Source organism: Danio rerio, chromosome 13, assembly GCF_049306965.1.
Source record: "Danio rerio strain Tuebingen ecotype United States chromosome 13, GRCz12tu, whole genome shotgun sequence".
NCBI classification, from domain to species: domain Eukaryota; kingdom Metazoa; phylum Chordata; class Actinopteri; order Cypriniformes; family Danionidae; genus Danio; species Danio rerio.
This window is the reverse complement of record NC_133188.1, coordinates 51250198-51275000: the sequence shown is the minus strand read 5'-3', so window position 1 is coordinate 51275000 and position 24803 is coordinate 51250198. Positions and strand designations below refer to the sequence as shown.

Sequence of the window (24803 nt, the reverse complement as noted above, 5' to 3'; positions counted from 1 at the left end):
ATAAAATACTTTACATACTTTATAAAATTACACAAATTATTACAAAGAAATTTGCAAGTAGTAAATTGAATTAAATATGATTAAATTAGAAACACTAGATAGTATTTTCTTGAAAAACAATGTAATAAAAAAAAAGAATTCAGCACGTGGACAGTCATGGTTTATTGCAGTTTATAACTGTTTTGAAAAAATGTGCAATAAATACACAATGCACAACCACATTTACTCTTTAATAAAGACCCAAAATGTTTTCAAAATACACTGCCTGACAAGAAGTCTTGTCATCAATCCCAGTTGTAAGAGCAACAAATAATAACTTGACTTCTAGTTGATCATTTGGAAAAGTGTCAGAAGGTGGATTTCTCAGAAGGATCATCTGTTGATCTGCATCCCAATCATCACCAATACTGCAGAAGACCTACTGGAACCCACATGGGCCCAAGATTCTCAGAGAAATCAGTCAAGTTTGGTGAATGAAACTCATGGTTTGGGTTTACATTAAGTGCGAGAGATCAGCAGAGTGGATGGCAACATCAACAGCCTGAAGTATCAAGACATTTGTGCTGCCCATTACATTACAAACCACAGGAGAGGGACAATTCTCCAGCAGGATAGTGCTCCTTCTCATACTTCAGCCTCCACATCAAAGCTCCTGAAAGGTCAAGGTGCTCCATGATTGGCCAGCCCAGTCACCACCAGGCATGAACATTATTGAGCATGTCTGGGGTAAGATGAAGGAGGAGGCATTGGAGATGAATCCAAAGAATCTTGATGAACTCTGGGAGTCCTGCAGGAACACATTCTTTGGCATTCCAGATGACTTTATTAATCAGTGATTTGAGTCATGTCAGAGATGTATGGATGCAGTCCTCCAAGCTCATGATGGAGTCAGACACAATATTCATTCTGTTTCCACTGCAGCATGACTTTATATTCTACTGGACTTTATTTCTGTTCAGACCTTACTGTCCTAATTAAATAATTCAAAATCAAGGCATGATCATATTTTATTGTGGTCTAATAAGCGTAATCTAGAGGCCTTTCCCTTTCATATGAGCCACTTCTGATACCAAATGATCAATTAGAAGTCAATTTATTATTTGCTGTTCCTAAAACTTGAATAGACGACAAGACTTTTGGACCACAAAACCAGTCTAAGTCACATGAGTACATATATTTTAAGGAATAGCCAACGACTGGGTCAAAATGATTTCATTCATTCATTTTTCTTCGGCTTAGTCCCTATTTATCAGGGAACTAATTCATGTTGAACTGTACACACCCACAGTACATATACATTTGTAATTATGTTCATATCTAGCTGCATATTTCTGATTAGGAATAGCAACTTGTACATATATTCATGTATTGTAAATCTGTGTTCACAGTAAATACAACATGTATATAATGTTCACAGTACATCCATCTTAATATCACCATAGTTTTTCTATAACTGCACTTTATAACTCGAATGAATAAAGGGACTAAGTTGAAGGGAAATGAATAAATGATAATAATAATAACAACAGCAATAATAGTAATTATATTAGTTCATTCATTCATTTTCTTTTCGGCTTAGTCCCTTTATTAATCTGGGGTCACCACAGCGGAATGAACCAACTTATCCAGCACATATTTTAAGCAGCGGATGCCCTTCCAGCTGCAACCCATCACTGGGAAATATCCATACACACTCATTCACACAGATACGGACAATTTAGCTTACCAAATTCACCTATACTGCATGTGTTTGGACAAGTGGGGGAAACAGGAGCACCCGAGGAAACACACGCCAACACGGGGAGAGTATGCCTACCCACTGCGCCACCATGCTGCCCAATAATAATAATAATAATAATAATAATAATAATAATAATAATAATAATCATTCATTTCTTTTTGGCTTAGTCCCTTTATTAATTCGCTGTGGCGACACTGGATTTATAAAGGGACTAAGCCGAAAAGAAAATGAATCAATGAATAATAATAACAAGAAGAAGAATATTAATAGGCGGTTCATTCTGCTGTGGCGACCCCAGAATAATAAAGGGACTAAGCCGAAGAGAAAATTAATGAATGAATAAATGAATGAAATTTTTTAATAAAATTAATTAAATAAATAATAATAATAGTAATAATAATAATAATAATAATAATAAAACCTTTATGACTACACTGTTAGACATTTCAAAGGGTTTTTACAGTAACTTACTGGCAACACTGTTGCCAGTAAGTTACTGTATTTTAGATTTACAGTATACAACTGTAAATCCGTTTACAGTATGTTACCGTAGTGTCTGAAAATGGTTAACTACTGTAAAAACCTAAGTTAACAGTTAGCTACTGTAAACCTTTTAATTTTGTCCTAAATATTTTATAATATAATTTTATTAATATTATTTTAATACTATAGACATAAAAAAGACACAATTACAAAATATTAACAAAATAAACACTCTTTATTTAAAACATTGGAGATGCTTAAAACAAGCTTAAAAATGTGTAAAAACATTACATTTCAATCATTCAAAATATTTTATTTTAAGAAAAAAAACATTGAAAATGACAAAGCACATTAACATACATGTACAAAACTAATTTAAGTGTCTGACCTGCATGTTGTTGAGAAAAAAAACCCAATTGTACTAAGTACTACTGACATTAAACCAGACACAATTACAAAATATTCCATTCTTTAAAACATTAATAATGCTTAAAGCATTTAAGGGAAATGTGTGAAAATTACATTAAGCAATAAAATCAACACATTAAAAATAAATAAATCACACAAAGCACTAGAACATACATGTACAATAAAAATTTAAACTTCTGAATTGCATATTGTTGGAAAAATAAATATTTGTAACTATTAGCCGACTCAGAAACAACCCAACTTTAAAATATTACTAGTTCTGGTGTCAAATGCTCAACAAGGTCTGAATTCACATGTTCAAATGCGATTCATATTTATTTCTATTGCACTTTTACAATGTAGATCAATGATGTCAAAGCAGCTTAACATAGAAGTTCTTGTAAATTGAAGCTGCTTCAGTCCAGTTTTCAGAATTGAAGCAGTAAATGTCACTGCTGAAAGTCCAAACACTGAAGAGCAAATCCACCGATCCACCAATCGTAGCCAAGTGATCCAGTGGCGACAGTGGCATGGAAGAAACTTCACCAACTGATGAAAGTGTAGAATAAAATCCCTTGAGAGATACCAGGCTCAGTTGGGCACGACCAGTTCTCCTCTAGCCAAACTTGTGCAAGGCCGCAGTCTAGGCACCAGAGGCTTGAAAGGTCACCAGCGGGTGGTCAGGCTGGCCCATTGGATCAATGCGGAAACTCATTGATCACGTGTGTCTTTTAGGATTCACTCCTCCATGACCACCACAGCATCTGGTCAGGATTTGGCCCAGTCCAGGATTATGAAGAACTCTGGATAAGGACAAACAGACTAACATAAGCATAGAAGAAGCTTGTTTAAAAAAAATAAATCATATACTGGTTAATTATTTTGAAGCATGGCAGCTAGGTTGGGGTAGTTTTCAGCTGGTACTGAGCAACTGGCTCCTGCTCATAACCTGCTCACTACCATGTTTAAAAGATAACTAACCAGAATGTCCTGTTTATTTTTTTCCCTAACAAGGTTTTACAAAAACATTGTAGCATTTGTGATGGGTTGATTCACTGCAGGACAGATTAGACTATTTGTTTTATGTATTCCTAATAAACTAAAACAGACTGAATACTGATACAATTATTGAGAGTGTCTCACCTAATCCAAGTTCTCAGTTAGCTGGTGAAAGAAGGATAACTCACTGTTGTTCATGGTTGTCATTCTCTTCACTACTTCTCCTGCTATCTTCTGGCTCACTTTGGTTGTTGCTGTGCATTTTGTTTCATCCTCTGGAATTATTTATACAAAAAATTGTATTATTTTATTTATTACAAAATATTTAGGCAACATGAAATGGGGAAAAAGACATTTAATACATAGACAAAAGCATGTATCCCAATACTAATTATTGTATTTTGAAATGTCTGACCCATGACAGACCTCAATCTGCTCAAAAATATTATAAACAAAGATGAAAAAAAACCTACTAAATGGTTTAATAAAAAAGGGAAAAGATTCTTTTATTTAGCTAGCAACTAAACATGTGACACATTTTGTATTAAAAGTAACGTTACTATATTGAGAAACAAATAGATGTACAGTACTTACTGTTGTATGAGGTCCAGTTTGCACAGGCAGGCTCCCAGTATTCTATATTGAGACCATAAAAAAGCCAAAAATACAGATAAGAATACCATGCTACAATCCACAACCTCCACACAACTTTTTTTTATTTGTTTACCTTGGTTGCTTACTGGTCTTGCTTATTTTTTAAGCATAAGGCTGTGCTGATCAAGATGTTCCTCTGAAATGCTGTTTGTTTCTTCAGACAAAACTTGCTGCTGTGTCAGTGCCATATCTAAACAGAAAAAAATATAATGGTAACAATTATGTTAAACCAAATGTCAAGAGTTGTGATAAAAAAATAATTAGCAAACAATAAAAAGCAAAAAGGTGGTTATTAGCATAATGCATAGAGGTAAAATTGGTTTTATATTAGCAGATTCAGACTTCCCCCTTAATAATTTAATTTCATAAAAGTATTATTTGCAAACTCTAAATAGCGAAATCATTTTAGCAGCTAATGCCTATCAAAGTACAACATGCTCACGGTCAAATAAACAGTGTTAATGTTGATTTCAAGTCATACTGGCATGCTAATTCTGATCGAATATTCAAAGTAACATGGTAAACAGTATAGAGACTTCTAAATGAACGAATGTGCGAATATAAAACCAACTTTACCTCTATGCATATTGTAACGTTATAGATTACGTTAACGTTCTTATAGGTTACGTCGCGATGTTATTTTCTCAAGCTAACGTTATAAGTTACTCTAAACCAGAGAAAAATAAGTTCACAACATCTAATATATATAGTATAAATCAATATAAGTTAAACGTTGCACGTTAAAATGAGTTTGAGTCCAATTCAGTATAAACTTAGCTCAGTTTAGCTAACAGTTAACATTACCATTTTAAGATCGCTTCAGCCAATGTTGCCGAGCAAACAAATGCTAATAGAGGTGCTCAAATCAATGTCGAGTGTTGTCAGCACAGACAGACGCGCTTTTACCTGGATTATTTGTTGGTCTTTCATTCATATTCTTCTGGGGGAAAACACTCTCTGCCGGACCGTTGTCTCGTGCTAAGTGTCCTCCAAAACTGTCTGCATACCTCTGGTTCCCTCCTAAACCAAAACCCGCTGCACCGGTTCCTATGTAAATAAATAAAAAGATATGACGAGAACAATGGCTAATAGTCATAAACAGTCTTATTTAAAGTAATAGTAGTGTTAATGTAATAAATTAAATAAAGGTAACATCTTAATAGATGATATATTTCTCAAATGGGCGAAATAACGCCAAGCCAGAGAAAATAATAATAGCCAACTTTATACTTTACCCAGACAGCACACATACGTTGGGCCGACGTCGTGCCGATTTTCAAAACTCCATCGGTGCGATGTCGCTCAGGGAGCGTTTGCTAATTGGCAAAATGTCGCCGCGACGTCGGCAAATGATCGGAAACGCTGTCCGGCCGATGTTAGGACGACGCAACCGGAAATACCGGCCGCTCCGCGGAGGCGCTGTTCTCAGGCGTTTTGCTCATACTTATGGACCACTAGCTGCAACAGCTGCTTATTTATAATAAACACGACACACCACTCTCAATAACAGTTGAAGATTTATTAATATTTTCACAAACATACATATAGATTAACTTACTTTTATCACACATAACCATGTTTTACCACGTTTAAAACAAAACCAACAAGTTGTACTATAACCATGGCTGAACTACTGTGCAATAAAGATTTTAAATACAAAGTCCATTGCAACATTTATATTAAGACCATAGGAATATTTACAAGTACTTCAAAACATGTACACTGAGGGAGACTATAGTTTACTATAGTAAAAACACAAATAACTTGTGTAAGCACATGTTATAATGCTTATAATTTCTTAAATAGTGTTAAAGAAAATGCATGTTTCCAAGACTATAATTTTAAAATACAAGATAATACCAGTCATGTGTTCAGTATCCAAAAGACTTTCTTCAGGGAGTTACAATAATAAAAGAGTACACAAACACCAACATAAATACCAAGCAAACAATATTTACAGTAGTAAATAAAATCATACAAATTAAAATAATTGTCTGATAAAATCTTATTAAAGTCTGTAGTCAATTTTAAATTTTTTTTTTTGTATAAATGGCATTCAACAAATTGCAATCTCCTCTGAACTAATAACACATCAATAATATAAAATAACAATACTTTTTCAGAGATAACCAGTTTTTTTTTTAAGCAAACTCTAATGCACGGCACAAAACAGATTTTGTCATTATATATATATATATATATATATATATATATATATATATACAAAACAGATTTTGTCATTATATATATATATATATATATATATATATATATATATAATGTATTTATAAATATTTCCGTTAAACAGAAATTAAGGGATTATATATATATATATATATATATATATATATATATATATATATATATATATATATATATATATACACATACATATATATATATAATCCCTTAATTTTTGTTTAACGGAAATATTTTTTAACACATTTCTAATCACAATAGTTTTAATAACTCATTTCTAATAACTGAGTAAATAATATTTGACTAGATATTCTTCAAGACACTTCTATACAGCTTAAAGTGACATTTAGAGGCTTAACAAGCAAGTTATTGTATATCGATGGTTTGTTCTGTAGACAGTCGAAAAAAATTGCTTAAAGGGGCTAATAATATTGACCTTAAAATGTTTTTTTGGAAATTCAAAACTAAAATATAAATAAAAGAAATAAGACTTTCTCCAGAAGAAAACATAACATTTTCTTGCTCTGACCTATATATATATATATATATATATATATATATATATATATATATATATATATATAATAATAATAATAATGAAACTGGTTGTAAATTGTGCACAATGTTCCAAGAAAACAGACAAAATTAAAAGAAATAACCAGTCATTTAGTTTTGTTTTATCTTGTGGAATGTTGCTTACACATAAAAGGGGATATATAGGTGGAATAAAAAGTGTGTCGCCATCCTCTAAATTGTTCTTGTATGTTGTCTTCATCTTTAATCTTCACAAGTGAGGCTGGCCCAAACCAGGACTGCAGTAGCCAAATCTAATCCTTGTAGTGGGAACCCTTAAATAAAGCAAGAAACCAAAAGGAGAAAGATTAGCATTGCAACAGTTCATATTACCACAATTATATATTATTTGTTTCATGACATATAACTGGAGTATGTGTTATGCAAGTGCCTAGCTAAAATGTGTAATTTAATTTAAACTTAAAGACAGTGTCTGAGCACTAATTTTCAGAAAAGCCATTTGAAAGTTAAATTCCTTGTGAAATCATAATGAATGTTTTTTTGGGGTTTTTAGTATCATTGTGTTAGTATAAATGTGTATCTAAATATATGTCTAATCTTCAGATACCACATTACATGCAAATTAAACTAAGTTTCGTCAACTAAAATGTCACACTGTACACCACATTTAATATATCATAGCTAGGGCCAGGAGGAATCTGCGGATGTTTTTTGCTATTTCTGCTGAAAATTATGATGGAAGTCTGCGTATTTCTGCGGAATTATTTTGGAAGTATCATAACTAAAATCCTAATATATGAAATAAAAAATAATATATTTTAAAGTTTTATTTAATGTTTAAAATACAAATCCAATTAGATTAACTTTATTTGGTAAATAAAGCAAGTTTTTCATATAACATATCTAGTAAGACAGAAAATATTACTGTACAAACCTCATTGTACATAAATCAGATGAACATTTTCACATTAGTCAATAATATTACTGAAATTAATAAAAAAACTGAATAAATATAGATTTACACACATTTACTCAAGTAAATAAACAGAACTAATGATAGGCTAAACATCTGCGGAGTTCTGCAAAAAATCCGGGTGAGCCTAATCATAGCTTTATTTCTGCTACAAAAAAGGTTTTTCAGCAAACAACTTCTATTATATGTAGGCTATAGAGGAGGATATATAAAGAAATCATATATTCAACTCTCTAATTAAATGCACCTGATGCAGCTAATCAAGTCTTTTAGGCTTATTTGAAAACTTAAATGACGTGTTGGACCACAGTTGGACAACGCTCAGTGAGAATACTTTTTTGCACAAATTCTTTTTGTTCTAAAGAAACATGTCTGATTGTTAGCAATCATCAAAGAGCAAACTTTTTTTATTTTTTACAAATGAATACTATGCTCTTAAAAATAAACTTTTCATACATCAAGAATACTAAAAATATGTTTATTTAAAATGTTTTATATAAAAAAACAGCTTGAGGAGAGAATCAGTACATTGGAATACTATTTTTTCAGAAGGATCATGTGACACTATTAATTATATGCATTGTATTAAATTCACAGTATTACTGCTTGACTGTATTAATTAAATAAAGCTGACATTATCAGAAGAGAATTTACCATACCAACCTAAAAGCTATGAAACAGTAGTGTATGTTTAAGATGTTACTTACTAGTCCTATTGTACTTTGGAGAGCAGAATTCTCAGCAGACCATCAGCGTACACCAATCTAAGAATAAAATGAGCAATTTGTTAAAGAAGAAAGCTAAAGCAGATTTAAAATGTAGAAAAAAAAAACCTATTGACAATTTAATGGCACAACATACCCCAAACTAAGCACGCTTATATGGTTAATTTACATGAATGACAACTGCTGCTCATTATACCAATATTAACTGTTAAGGATTCATTCATTCATTTTCTTTTGGGCTTAGTCCCTTTATTATCTTGGGTCACCACAGCGGAATGAGGCCAACTTATCCAGCATATGTTTTACGCAGCGGATGCACTTCCAGCTGCAACCAATACACACTCATTCACACACACTTATACACTATGGTCAATTTTAGCATACCCAATTCACCTATGTCTTTGGACTTGGGAAAACCGGAGCACCCGGAGGAAACCCACGCCAACACAGGGAGAGCATGCAAACTTCACACAGAAACGCCAACTGCCCCAGCCGAAGCTCGAAGCAGCGACCTTCTTGCTGTGAGGCAAACGTGCTACCCTCTGCGCCACCGTGCTGCCCTGTTAAGGAATCAGATTAATATAAATGAATTGACTTGTTTATTTAGTGTCTGACACATTAAATATTGCATTTTTAAATATTGTTTCATTTTAAGATTTATTTCAGAATTAACTATAGAACCTGGATATATCGTCACATTTTCATGCACAGCAGCATTTCCAAGAACATAGAAAAACAGAATATAGGCCAACTGAAAAAATAAAAAATAAAAAAACTCTGACTGAATGCTTTAAGTAACTGGCTAGGAATGGGCAGGTATAAGATAATATAAAAATATCACAGTTTCACAGTATTGTGATTACTGCTCTGAAATGTTTTTTTTTTTTTTATCTTTGTGTAAAAAACAGCTACTTTGTCCCCATTGAACACAATATGTTTTATTTTAAGAAACATTTAAAATATTTTGTAACAGTAAACATGCCAGGCTAAATAATAATTTAATAAAATAGTACTATCTTCATTAGACTCTTCATTAAAACACTGATTTCTTGTGAAGGCATAATAAGCTATTTGTTTTTCAGATGTTTGCTGAATCGTGAGCTGACCAGTAGCTTTTGATGTGGAGGGTCTTTTGCTGCTGTAGATAATGTTGGACTATTTTTTTAAGTCTTTGATAACGCGCTAAAAACCATATACAATGCATCCGGAAAGTATTAATAGCGCTTCACTTTTTCCACATTTTTAATGTTTCAGTCTTATTTCAAAATGGATTAAATTCATTAATTTCCTCAAAATTCTACACACAATCGCCATAATGTGTGTTGACCCGATTTTAGTTCATTTGTTTATTTAGTTCATTTCAATCATTTACAAGTCAATATTGCCTATATGGATTGTAATTTAAAAAAAAATTAACATGTAAAATTGCAGTGTTAAATGCAATGCCATCAAACATTTTAGATGCACCAGTGCAAAAAGCTAGTCTAGAGCACTTGGAATGCTGGTGTAGTTCTAGTTAAATTTAGTTCAGTTAAAGCTGTATATGCAGCCGGTCTCAAGTATAGGATTTAGTATTTAACTAATCTTAACAACTAAACATTTACGAATCTGTATTAGCCAGCTCATGTACTACAATGTAACATACTGTATATTGCCACCTTGATACTTAAGCTTTCTTTAAAATATTTTGTGTTCAACCGATTAATTAATTCTTTCATTTAATTTTTTCAGTGTAATAGTATAGCTTACACTGGTGTATTTGTATGGACCCCCCAAAACAGCGGAGGCCACTTTCTGGCCACCCAAGTATAAACTTCTAGCCTAGCCACTGTGAACTACCTGTCTGTCCTGCTCCAGAACTCTTTGTCGGCTGCTTGTATGTCTGGATACAGCTGCACAAGTCTTTTAACACTGACAAATACAGCCTCTGCACATCCTCACAACCAGGAGAACAGAATGATCAGGAGGACCTGAAAAATATAACCAACTGAAATCAGTTGAAATGTATTTGGTCTTGTGATGATGACACAAAAATAAATTATTTTTCACAAAGGATGTGCTGTTACCTATGAAACGGTCTATAATTAATGATCTTTTGATCCTGTTTCCTTGATGTCATTCACTCAGAGATGGTTTGGACATTTGATTGTATCTAAACTGTAATGAATTTAAGTTACAAAAACATTGTACAAATTGTTAAGTATTGAACAAGTCTGCAACCAAACTAGTCAAGTTAATAATACTAATCTCAACTCAACTATGATTAGTTGTCTTGTTTCTGCTGCCCAGACGGTCTCTCCACCTGCTGATAAAAAAAGGAAAAAGTATGGTATTTTTACAACAATGAAACTGCAAACAACTTAACTATAAGGGGGTAAGCAGTGAGCATCTTTTATTATAAGCAATTTACTGAATACTTTGTCACTGGTATTACCTAAAAACCAAACGTCCCAAGTTTGGCTCATAGCTGTCCACACATCTGCCCAGTAGCTTGTGGTAATACTGAAGACACTGATCAGCTGGTCCAACTGAGTTTGGAGTTGAACTGCAATCAGGCATCCAATACTGCAAAGAAAGAGAAACTCACTTTGGGTTAACAAATAATGTAATCCCATCCATGCATTTCAAGTAATTGTGCAGTTAATTCTCTTATTGAATTTTCTGAGAGCTTATGAATATATTTTGTCTTCCCAAAATAGTATGTACTGAAACAACATTATATAAATATAATTTAATAAGAGCGTGACGTGGTGGCACAATAGGTAGTGCTGTCGCCTTACAGCAAGGATGCTGACTCGAGCCTCGGCTGGATCAGCTGGCATTTCTGTGTGGAGTTTGCAAATTCTCCCTGCGTTTGCGTGGGTTTTCTCTGGGTGCTCCAGTTTTGCCTACAAGTCCAAAGACATGGGGTACAGGTGAATTGGGTAGGCTAAATTGTCTGTAGTGTATGAGTGAGAATAAGCGTATATGGTTGTTACCCAGTGATGGGTTGCAGCTGTAAGGGCATCCACTGCGTAAAACATATGCTGGATAAGTTGACAGTTCATTCCGCTGTGGTTACCCCAGATTAATGAAGGGACTAAGCAGAAAAGAAAATGAATGAATGAATTTAATAAGAGTTAAACTGATCTGTTAACATGTCTGTCAGGAGCTGATCTACCTTATAATTAATTTTTTGCTTAATTTTTTTAACAGGTAAATCAATACACACACACACACACACACACACACACACACACACACACACACATATATATTTGTACAAAAAAATGGTTCCAGTAGTAACGCTCCTTAAAGTTAAACTACATATTCACATTCCTCATCTGTCTACTGTTACATTATACTAATCACTGTTGCATACAGTGGCCGAGAGTGCAAAGAGAGTAATAAAACACAGACAAAGAAGACAGCTTTGTCACTTTTTTCTATGCTATTTGTGAGATTGTGTATGTTGTCAAACTGATGAAAATGTTTTCTCAATTTACTTTAACATTTTTGTGTTTGTTTATGTTTTTATAACTTGCAGCCGTTGTTAAATTTAAAAGTATTTTAAACATGGATGGACATCTAAATGCATAAAGGGCACATATCTCAACAAATTATGAAATATTTCCAGATAAATCAATTTTGAATTAAAATGTATATTAATCTCCAGACTTGCATCTCCCTGATCTTTTTGAAAAGAACGGCCCCTCGTTTGCTCATCACTGTTTGACAAGTGTCTGGCAGTCAGTAAAAAATATACTTACATATAAAGATGTTCATCAGCTACACAGCACTTAGGTTAAACTTTGACCTCCTTTTCAGTGGATGTGGAAAACAAAAGCAAAAGAAAGAAAAAACAAAACGACTGAATACAAGTTGCATATCATGCCTGTACAAATCAAAATGTATTCATTTAGGGCTTAAATTGACTTGTTTGAGGATGAGTTAAGGTGTAAGGGATGGGTGAACAGTGTAAATATACATGTAATTCATAGCTATGATGTAAAGCTAAATTTTCAGCATCATTACTCAAGTCTTCAGTGTCAGTTGATCTTTCAGAAATCTTTTTTTAAGATGTTGATTTAGTGCTTGAGGTTGAACTAATATAATGGTGATTATCAAATGGTGCTGATTTGCTGCTCAAGAAACATTTCGAATTGCTATCAATGCTAAAAACAGATGTGATGACAAATAATTTAGTGTAAACTTTTTTCTAAGATTTAATAAATCAATTAATCATAAAAAATTAAACAAAATGAAAATCACAAATATTACTTCATTAGCAGCAAATCTATATATTTACTAAGTTCTGAAGAATCATGTGATGTGAAATTTAATACCACTCACATGTTTCAATGTCAAAACTTTCTTAAAACAACTGCAATAAAGACAAGTAACAGATGCATAATATATAGACATGTAACATGTGCATAATGATGTGCAATGGAAATTCATATGAATTAATCCTCTGCTTAAAGTTACCTTTCTTTCCTGTATCTCTGTGATCAGCTCCCTTCAGAAATTTAGGAATCGTGTGTTATATTTTCTGTAGCAGTGGGTTATTCTCTCACTCCTGAAACCACAGAACACTTTTTTACTTAACATTTGTTTAAGATACCATGAAATATCAAAACACGATTGAACTTTTGATTCACGGTCCTTTACAGTACAATGCGTATTTTAGACTACATATGGAGTGCATTCAATAAAACATTGACAAAACCTCTCATCTACACATAAAGAATAAATAAAAGCCAAAACTTTAACAAACAAGTTTAACAAGAGCTAACATTAAGTAAGTTAACGTAATATTACCCCGACGCTAACGTTACCAGTGCTAATATGCTAACGGACTTTTACGAAGACTTACCACTCTTATATAACATAATATTCAACTGAATATTCATCAATTGCCAATAATAAAAGTGTGAGGAACAGTTTTATGTAGTATTTGCTTTGTTTTAGGGACTAAACTTACCTGAAAACAGTCAAAACGGCAGCTTGAGAGAAGTCGTGTTGTGTCTTTTAGGTGGTGTCGTGTCGTGTTGTAGCTTCGTTTCCCATAGCAACATCCTCTCCGCTCCAGTGTTGGAAGCAAGACGCGCGCGCGCACATCAAAGTCATGCAGTATTACATTTATAAACATGATCACTCCATAGACAATTTAAATAATAACCTTGTATTTTAAATCTTGAATTTAAAATGTATTTAGCAGTTTTATATATGCTATTATCTTTAAGACGAGCTTTATAGCCTACTAAACTGTTACAAAACAAACACTTTATTTGTGCATCAGATTCACTGTCAAAAATAAATAACCAATAAATATAAATGCAAGTATATATAAAACAAAGATGTCACTCTGTAAAAAGGTGTTTATTTTAATTAAACAGCCGAAATGCAGAACATACTTGATTTTTACACTGGGAAAAATGTATTAGAAAAAGCCACAATAAAAAAGCAAACAGCAGTTAACACCAGAAAAAAACAACGTTTTCATTATTAAAGCATAACAATAAAACTTTTTATATTTTAATGAATTGAAATCATGTGTTGTAGGCATTTTGGTCAGTTTTACTGCATTAATGTAGGCTATTTAAAGCTGGACCGACCGACGCAGTTCACATGATGCATGTCGCGTTTGTCTAATTTATTATGCACGCAAAAACTTACTTGTAAATATTGCCGGATTCTTTCATGGGCATGAGAGATCAAGTGCTTATGAAGTGCTTCGTCGGCCTCTGGTCGTTAATCGACGCAGAGCCGACGTTTGTTGAGCTGGAACAATAGAACACACGACCGAACGATCATGCGTATGTTTGGCCGACCATATACCGATGTTAGAATTAAAGGGGCCGACGTGTTGACCTTCGGCCGACGTCGGCCCAACGTATGTGTGCTGTCTGGGTACTTTGTTCTATTCTCGTCCACAAAACATTCTGTAAAATGAAACACTGCCTCAGCTTACCAGAGTAAAGTTTGTTAAATCCAGTATGTTCTTCAGGCACACTAATAATTTTTTATTTATTTATTTTTTTTTGGCACACTAATAAATTGTCCTCCAGAATTGCTCCAGGGTCCTCAGGCAAAATGTGGTGCAGAGTAGTCGAATCGCCGCAAGGTGGCGTTGAAGCAGTTGTGGAAAATACAGTATAATACACGAATTTTTACAAATACAGTACATCGCTGTATATGTTGTTCGACGTCACACTAAATTCCCATAATGCAACGGTAAATACAGTTATTTACCGTAAAAGGAATTTGCAGTATTACACTGGGTGAAATACAGTAAATAACTGTGTAATTTACAGAAATGTCTAACAGTGTAGTTTGGTGCTCCATATTTTTGTAATGTAGTAAAATACTTATTTGTAACTGTACGATGTAAACCTAGCAACTCATCATCTGCCTCATCTATTTTACTGTCATGAAAATAATTTTTTAATCATTAAAAACTGCTATATTTATTTTAACCACTGGATACATCAGTGGTTTCTTTCTGCAAGTTATCCATTAAGTGCATTGGCCGGTGTTGCCGCGCAACGCGGTGACATCAGCCATACGCGGAAGTGAAATCTAACAGAGTCATACCGTACAGTTAAAGTGAAATCACCAGGAACTCAAGCCATGTTGTTATCATCCATAGACCAAATGCCATCCAGCAGCCTCGCCAGATATCTAGATGGGGAGTTCTGGGAGATTAAAGATGCTTTTCGCGACGCGATTTCAAAGAGTGATCTGTTTCAGTCCAGCTGGTGGGTAAACCGTTTCTTTAAATGAGTGAACTTGAATGAAATATACCCTCACTTGCTTTCCCAGACTCCAGATGGAGGCTTTTCACTTTCTGGAGAAGGTTTATAATAGCTTTGAAATATCAATTTATTTGAATTAACAAGAGCTCGTTGTTTTCTTCTCGTGCAGTTATGAACGGACTCTGGATCAGAACAGAGATCTGACTGCAGACAGACTCTATCACATCTTAAGACAGCCAGTCATGAAGGAACATCTTAAAAACCAGGTACACACGACAGATAATGTCCTCTACATGTCTCTATTACACATTCACAAACTACTATGGTTAAGTTATGGTGCCATATCGTAAAAACCGTAATGTTAGTGCTTTTATTTATTAGCATAGCTCTAAAGATAAAAGGCTAAACTTTGCAAGTTATTACATTTTGGTTTCAACATGATACATAAAAGGTTTTATTTGTTACCATAGGTTAATTACGCAAGTTAGCATGAACTAGTATAACAATAAACAATACTTTTACATAATTTATGGACAGAAAATGTCTTTTACATGTCTCCATTACACATTCAAAAACCTCTATGGATTTACTATGGTAAAGTTATGATGCCATATGGTAATAAAAGTAGTAGTACTGTTGTTTATTAGCATAGCACTAAAGTTAATTTTGCATCGTACATCAAGGCTTAACTTTGTTAGTTATTCATTTTGGTTTTAACATGATACATATACGATTTTACCATTGGCTAATTACGCAAGTTAGCATGAACTACTATAACAATAAACAATATTTCCACACCATTTATGGTCTCTCATATACATATTATGTACTTATCATAGTAATAACTAGCTACTTCTCCTATACTACCCTTAAACGTATGTATTTACAATTTATAATCCAGTGTTTTCTTTGGTTGGTACATGTTAAATACACATATGGTACTGTAAAAAAGGTTCAGTTGTATTTATTAATTTCGTTAATGCCAGTCATGAAAGAACATCTTAAAAACCAGGTACACAAGACAGATAATGTCCTTTACATGTCTCCATTACACATTCAAAAACTACTATACATTTACTATGGTAAATTTATGGTGCCATATGGTAAAAATAGTAGTACTTTTGTTTATTAGCATAGCACTAGTTAATTTTGCATTGTACGTCAAGGCTTAACTTTGTGAGGTACTCATTTTGATTTTAACATGATACAAATACGATTTTATTTGTTACCATTGGCTAATTACGCATGTTAGCATGAACTACTATAACAATAATCAATATTTCTACATCATTTATAATCTCTCATGTACATATTATTATGTACTTATCAGAGTAATAACTAGCTACCTCCCTTATACTACCCTTTAACCTTTGTATGTTTTATTTGTTACCATGAATAATTACGCAAGTTAGCATGAACTACTATAACAATAAACAATACTTTTACATAATTTATGGACAGATAATGTCTTTTACATGTCTCCGTTATACTATATTATCCTTTGGATTTACAATGGTAATGTTATGATGCCATATGGTAAAAACAGTAATGCTTTTATTTATTAGCATAGCACCAAAGCTAATTTTGCATTGTATGTCAAGGCTTAACTTTGTTAGTTTAATCATTTTTGGTTTTAACATGATACATATAAGGTTTTATTTGTTACCATGAGTTATTTACGCAAGTTAGCATAAACTACAATAACAGTGGTTTCAAACTCAATTCCTGGAGGGCCACAGCTCTGCATAGTTTAGCTCCAACCCGCTCCAACTCACACCGGCTTAATAGTCTCTAGTAGTCTTGAATACATTTATTAGTTGGATCAGGTGTGTTTGATTAGGGTTAGAGCAAAACTGTGCAGAGCTGCGGCCCTCCAGGAATTCAGTTTGAGACCTACATACTATAACAATAGTCAATATTTCTACATAATTTATGGTCTCTCATGAACATATTATGTACTTATCATAGTAATAACTAGCTACTTCCCTTATACTACCCTTAAACGTATGTATTCACCATATATAATCCAGTGTTTTCTTTGGTTAGTACATGTTAAATACACTTATGGTACTGTAAAAAAAGGTTCAGTTGTATTTATTAATTTCGTTAATGCCAGTCATGAAAGAACATCTTAAAAACCAGGTACACAAGACAGATAATGTCCTTTACATGTCTCCATTACACATTCAAATACTACTATGCATTTACTAGGGTAAATTTATGGTGCCATATAGTAAAAATAGTAGTACTTTTGTTTATTAGCATAGCACTAGTTAATTTTGCATTGTACGTCAAGGCTTAACTTTGTGAGGTACTCATTTTGATTTTAACATGATACATATACGATTTTATTTGTTACCATTGGCTAATTATGCATGTTAGCATGAACTACTATAACAATAGTCAATATTTCTACATCATTTATAATCTCTCATGTACATATTATGTACTTATCAGAGTAATAACTAGCTACCTCCCTTATACTACCCTTTAACCTTTGTATGTTTTATTTGTTACCATGAGTAATTACGCAAGTTAGCATGAACTACTATAACAATAAACAATACTTTTACATAATTTATGGACAGATAATGTCTTTTACATGTCTCCGTTATACTATATTATCCTTTGGATTTACAATGGTAATGTTATGATGCCATATGGTAAAAACAGTAATGCTTTTATTTATTAGCATAGCACTAAAGCTAATTTTGCATTGTATGTCAAGGCTTAACTTTGTTATTTTAACCATTTTGGTTTTAACATGATACATATAAGGTTTTATTTGTTACCATGAGTTATTTACGCAAGTTAGCATAAACTACAATAACAGTGGTTTCAAACTCAATTCCTGGAGGGCCACAGCTTTGCATAGTTTAGCTCCAACCCGCTCCAACTCACACCGGCTTAATAGTCTTAGTAGTCTTGAATACATTTATTAGTTGGATCAGGTGTGTTTGATTATTGTTAGAGCAAAACTGTGCAGAGCTGCGGCCCTCCAGGAATCCAGTTTGAGACCTCCATACTATAACAATAGTCAATATTTCTACATAATTTATGGTCTCTCATGTACATATTATGTACTTATCATAGTAATAACTAGCTACTTCCCTTATACTATCCTCAAACCTATGTATTTACCATATATAATCTAGTGTTTTCTTTGGTAAGCACATGTCAAGTACACATATAGTACTGTAAAAATGTTCAATTGCATTTAATTTTTAAGTTAATGCTAATCTCAGCATTGACTGTACTAATTCTGTAGATATTTAAGATCAAAATTGTGAAATCAAGGTAATGCACTGAACTAGCATGAGCATTTTAAAGGATGATACATCATGCAAGTAAACCAAATAGTGTCGTATTAGCATTGCATACTGTAAAAATGTGTATTTACACACAATACGGTGTTCATAAAAGCACATGTATGCAGTATTTTGGTTAATGCAATACACATTTTAAAGCAACTTGTCTTTTGTTTAGCTAAAGGAGAAGCAAAAAGGCTTCATAAACAAGAGTATGAGCATCACAGAAGTCGTCTGCGCTGCCGACATGAACACGGGGGTCAAGGTTTGCCAAGTTTGCTTCTCATTAAAACCAGCAGCATTTCTAGTATTTCCTGCTGTTGTTTAGATTTGGAGCTGTTTCTCAGGCTCATTTGCATTGTTAGCATGCATGATGCCACATATTTATTTGCATTTATTCCACATGACGGTGGAGCATTACTTCAGTGCTGTGTGTCTCCCTCAGCTCGGTGTTGTGTGTGGACTGTACGGAGGTGCTGTCAATAATCTGGGCAGTCCAGAGCAGAAGATCAAGTTTTATCTCCCTGTTTCAGTAAGTCATGGATAAGTTCTGTGCACTCCAGACTTTATACACCGCACATGTTTGCCAGTCAAAGTCCTGCACAGTTTTTTGAGTTTGCACATGTGTTGTTTATTTAGCTGCACACTCAAAAATGTATGTTTGCAATTTGTTTAAGCTACTTATTTAAATGAGCTGAAACAACAGAATGGTGACAACTTCATTATTTTATGTTCAATCCACTTCAATTTGTTTAAACTAATAAGTCAACTTAATCCCTTTATGTTGTCCCAAAACAATTAGATTGTGTGCAACCCAACATTTCTTTCAGTGCAGATATTGATTTAGTGCCAATGCAACGTCTTTTTGGCTGCGTTTAATTGCAGGAGTTACAGTTCACGGGGATGTTTGCTATGACTGAGAGAGGTCACGGCAGCAACGTTCGAGGCATTATCACCGAGGCCCGATATGATCAGCCCACACAGGTACATCCAAAGTCTTCTTACTATATGTGTGACTATAGGAGAGCAGCTGTGATTGCCATCGGGGTTAGAGTGAACTACAATCATAAAAGTAGATTGCAATCAGGGTTACAGTGGACTACAATCATAAAAACACAAATATATTTGTTTAGATGTAAAAACCTCCAAATGCCGTTTGATATTTTCTTCTAAAACTAGCATTTTTCTGTGACTCTTGTGTGTAGGCTTAGAAATTTTACTTTTAAAGTGATAAATAAGTTTTTTTTTTCATTGGCTTTAAAGTGAAATACTTGAACAAAAATAGAAGGCTGGGAAAAAGGCTCATTTTAGGAGAATATTTCAGACGGCTTTTAGAGGTTTTTCATCTGAACTATTCATTTGCTTCTTTTGTTATTAAAATAGATGTTAGCAGAAATAAAAAAAAAATGCATAGAAAACATTTAATTTCTGAGCATATTTTAATTTAATGTAAATTTGATAAGAACACATAATTTAAATTAAATATTCATTCATTCACTCATTTTCTTGTCGACTTAGTCCCTTTATTAATCTGGGGTCGCCACAGTGGAATGAACCGCCAACTTATCCAGCAAGTTTTTACGCAGCGGATGCCCTTTCAGCCGCAACCCATCTCTGGGAAACATCCACACATACACTACGGACAATTTAGCCTACCCAATTCACCTGTACCGCATGTCTTTGGACTGTGGGGGAAACCGAAGCACCCGAAGGAAACCGACGCAAACGCAGGAAGAACATGCAAACTCCACACAGAAACGCCAACCCAGCGACCTTCTTGCTGTGAGGCGAACGTGCTTTAAATTAAATATATATCATAAAAATTAGTCGGCGTGCAGTGGCGCAGTAGATAGTGCTGTCGCCTCACAGCAAGAAGGTCGCTGGTTCAAGCCTCTGCGTTTCTATGTGGAGTTTGCATGTTCTCCTCACGTTCGCGTGGGTTTCCTCCGGGTGCTCTGGTTTCCCCCATGCGGTACAGGTAAATTTGGTAGGCTAAATTGTCTGTAGTGTGTGTGTGAATGAGTGTGTGTGGATGTTTTCCAGAGATGGGTTGCGGCTGGAAGGGCATCCACTGCGTAAAAACGTGCTGGATAAGTTGGCGGTTCATTCCGCTGTGGCGACCCCGGATTAATAAATGGACTAAGCCGAAAAGAAAATGAACGAATGAATTATAAAAATTACACAATATACTAATTCTTTTTCTGACCTCTACATATTACATTATATAAAAAAGTGATCACACAAAAATTGTTTTTTTGTTTTAAAAAAAACAATTAAAAAATTGTTTTAAAAATTTTAAAGCAACAAACCTCAGGACATTTTAGAGTGGTCAAAATTGTCCTGAAGTTTGTTGCCTTAAAATTTTAAGTTGAGTCAGCTTTTGAACCAGCGACCTTCTTGCTATGAGGTGATTGTGCTACCCACTGTGCCACCGTGCAGCCCCTGAAAAAATGTATATACATTAAATTCATTAATTATAGTCATTATAAACAAGTCAATATATTTTGCTTCATTTTGTTGTTAAATAGGACACATTCTAATACCTAGCTAAAAAAATTGGCTTAAACTGAATGACACAAATATATTTTTATATAAACTCCAATAAGGGGAAATAGTGGCAAAGTTTTATAAATGTTAATATATTTGATTTTCATATTTCATAACATTTTCCCAGTACTGGGTTACGGCTGGAAGAGCATCCGCTGCGTAAAAACTTGCTGGATAAGTTGGCGGTTCATTCCGCTGTGGCGACCCCAGATTAATAAAGGGACTAAGCCATCAAGAAAATGAATAAATGAATGAATTTCATAACATATTCATATTTCATAATATAATAAATTTTTTTCATTAGAAGTAAAAAATGTACGTAACCTGCATGAATCCACACATACTTGGATTACTGTAAAACAGACACTTTGTTGAAATGTTGAATGATTCTGATCATTGTTTTGCAGGAGTTTATTATCCACACACCTTCCGAAGACGCTCACAAAATGTATATCGGGAACGCAATGAAAGGAAACTTTGCTGCTGTATTTGCTCAGCTCATTATTAATGGAGAATCTCAGGGTAAGACTGATGAAAATTCTTTGACTAAGACCCTTTACATTAGTGTTTCTCAACTGGTGGGTTGCGGGAACATTTTCAGTGGGTCGCAGAGTGTGTGGTAAAAAAAACAACTTAATTTTTAACTTATTTTGCTTATACAAGACTTTTATTTTAAAATGCATGAGCGACAACTGTACCGTTTGACATGTGAAATTTCATTTAATTAAAGCAACAAATACGTCGAAGCGCAAGTACGACCCCGAACATGTAAAGTATGGAGTTACATATATTGATGACAAAAAAGGCTTAAAACCTCAGTGTGTCATATGAAGTGATGTGCGCTCACAAGAGCGCTTTTAGAAACCAAACATTTGCCGTTTTTACTTTGTAATATTTCTATAATTTGAGACATTGGGCTCTAATTTGATGGTCCATGCGCAGAGCGCAAAACGCAGGGCGCAAACGATTTCAGGGCGTGTCAGGACGCGTTTTTGCTAATTTAAGGACGGGAAAACCTGCTTTGCGTCATGGCTCATGGTCTAAAAGGGTTGAGTTTATTTTCTTAATGAGTTATAGGTGTGTTTTGAGAATAAACCAATCAGAGTCTCATCTCCCATTACCTTTAAGAGCCAGCTGCGTCGCGCCAAGAGCGCATTCGCTATTTACAGGATGCAAAGTAAGTCTAAGTGGAAAAAATTAGCATTTCACAAGCAAACAGTAACAGAAAACTGTAAAACAGAGCATCTACTGCGTGAGAATGAGAGATAATGGATCTACTTTCACTTTCGCTCTTGGATAGGGAAACCTTTACACACAGACATCAGTTAGTCTATAAATAATAAATTTTGTTTGTTAAGCACAAATATTCGTTTTAAAACTGTTTCTAAATTCAGTTCTAATTTCCAGCAAACAAATAAATGAACAATAATAACAAAATGTGCTCAAAAACCTGAGTTATATCCTAAAACACATGCTGTGCCCCATATGGTCTAAAACCTGACAGGTGGGCAAATCTAAGCTTGTTTTTAATAAAACAAATATAAATATGGATATAATAAATAATACTGCTAATAATAATAACATTATACAAAAGCAAATTGTTATGAATGAACTGAAAAAGCCTCCCGAGATGAAGAAGACATAAAAGCAGCGATTTTTCATATTTATGTAGGCTAGAGAATAATATGTTTTGTAATATTTTAATCCTTTATATTTATATCCTATATCTATTCTCATTATATCCTATATATATATCCTTAATATTAAATTTTTTTCATATGTAAAGATATTTGCCTATTGCTCTCTTGTGTGTATTAAGCAGTGTGTAAGCGAGGCGCAACTCTGCGCCGGAGTTTAGACCGTGTTAGTTTTGGTCTAATGAAAAATCTATTATAGTTTCTCAAAATAGCGATGCGCCAGCAGTCCGCCTCAGAACGCCTTTCTTTTTAGACCAGAACGCCTATGGGCGCACAAATGAGCGCTAATGCATTTGCTATTTAAACAGCGTAGCGCAACGCCTCAAAACGACTCTTGCGCCAAGCTGAAACTACCAAAAGACTATTGCGCCGCGCCTTGCGCCACACTGCGCCGGGTGTATGATAGGGCCCATTATGTTAAATGACAATAATAAAATATTGTTTATTTGGAAGTCTTGGTGATTTTCTTATGATTTATCTGTCACTACTTGTGTATGTTAACAAATAAATACAAATTATTATAATTCCTAAAATCATAGTTCCTAAAAATTTGGGGGTCATGGTTGATGACCATGTAAAAATGTGGGTCCCATGGTCAGACCAGTTGAGAACCACTACTTTACATCATTATAACAATTTATTTTTTATTTAGTTATATCTTCTGGAATTTTGCAATGTTTAATAGGTGTGGTGGAGGTTTTTGAGGTGTCATCAATTGTGAAATTGCATCTATTGCATCTTTAACAATACAAGTATGATGTATTATAATGTTTGTTTAATTTACGCTTTATAAATGATGCCTCAGATTATGCAATTTATTGATAAGTTGTCTCTCTCAGGTCCTCATTGCTTTGTTGTACCAATCCGCGATGAGAACGGAGTCATGTGGCCTGGAGTGACCGTCTCTGATATGAAGCACAAGGAAGGTACTGCAATACAGTAACATTATTTTGCAATATAGCCTTGCTTTGTATAACCTTTGACTTTTCTAATCTGTATGTGTGTGTTTTACACAGGGCTGCATGGAGTTGATAATGGCATTTTGATTTTTGATAATGTTCGGATACCAAGGGAAAATCTCCTGGGAAAGTGAGTTAATGTACTGAATTGTTGTAGTTTGTAGAGGAGGCATCATGAACCCTAGAAGTTAAAAACGTAAACAAGAAACATGAATGAAACTCTATTTATAAAGTGTCTGTGGTTATAAAATACCACGAAAATGTCAGATTAAAAAAAGAGTTTGCAAACCTGGGAAAGTCATGGAAATTAATTCAATATTTATATGAATATCCTAACAATTTCTACAGTAAATATTTTTTCCTCCTTAGTTAGACTGTAAAACTGTGACAATACAAATACAGTTTGTTTGTCGGGAATTATATATATATATATATATATATATATATATATATATATATATATATATATATATATATATATATATATATATATATATATATATATATATAAACTATAAGTAGTATATGTATAATATATATTTTATATGTTCTATAAAATTGTTAATTAATTTGTTCGTTCATTCATTTATTTGGAGTAGCGTGTGTACATATAATATAATATAATATAATATAATATAATATAATATAATATAATATAATATAATATAATATAATATAATATAATATAAAAAATATTTACTATTCACTACTTTTATGTTATAAAATATGTATATATTTATTTATATCTATTAATTTTGAATGACTGGAATGTTATGGAAACAAAATTATAATCGTAATAATAATATTTTAAATTATTACTGTCATTATCATCATCATCA

General features: G+C 33.5%; 1 protein-coding gene and 1 long non-coding RNA gene across 24 annotated transcripts in view; one reads left to right on the top strand and one right to left on the bottom strand.

Moving 5' to 3' along the window:
* Positions 1–2441: 2441 nt before the first annotated feature.
* On the bottom strand, positions 2442–13763 carry LOC137487445 (uncharacterized). 18 transcript variants are annotated; one of them, XR_012388986.1, is made up of 16 exons: positions 13680–13763; positions 13184–13274; positions 12466–12515; positions 11695–11795; positions 11497–11604; positions 11151–11281; positions 10975–11021; positions 10783–10873; positions 10556–10703; positions 8699–8755; positions 7185–7332; positions 5192–5332; positions 4359–4475; positions 4226–4267; positions 3776–3906; positions 2442–3435 (listed from the first exon to the last, which is right to left on the bottom strand). It is a non-coding gene; the product is annotated as an uncharacterized lncRNA (long non-coding RNA). The 18 variants fall into 18 exon arrangements; XR_012388982.1 differs by having other exon boundaries at positions 3820–3906; XR_012388990.1 differs by having other exon boundaries at positions 3820–3906; positions 10556–10686; positions 10975–11018.
* A 1497-nt stretch (positions 13764–15260) lies between these two features.
* The window catches only part of acoxl (acyl-CoA oxidase-like), a 134452-nt gene continuing 124909 nt past the window's right edge, over positions 15261–24803 (top strand). For 5 of the 6 annotated variants that reach the window (XR_012388955.1, XR_012388956.1, XM_068213113.2 and 2 more), the window contains exons 1-8: positions 15261–15456; positions 15623–15719; positions 18940–19026; positions 19207–19293; positions 19647–19745; positions 21716–21830; positions 23845–23931; positions 24022–24094. Coding sequence is in view for 4 of the 6 variants with exons in the window: in XM_068213113.2 (XP_068069214.1) it covers positions 15329–15456; positions 15623–15719; positions 18940–19026; positions 19207–19293; positions 19647–19745; positions 21716–21830; positions 23845–23931; positions 24022–24094 (773 nt within the window). In the remaining 2 variants the exon portion in view is untranslated. Of the gene's footprint in view, positions 15457–15622; positions 15720–17555; positions 17596–18939; positions 19027–19206; positions 19294–19646; positions 19746–21715; positions 21831–23844; positions 23932–24021; positions 24095–24803 lie in introns of those variants that run through there. The other variant, XM_068213114.2, reaches the window with a different exon arrangement.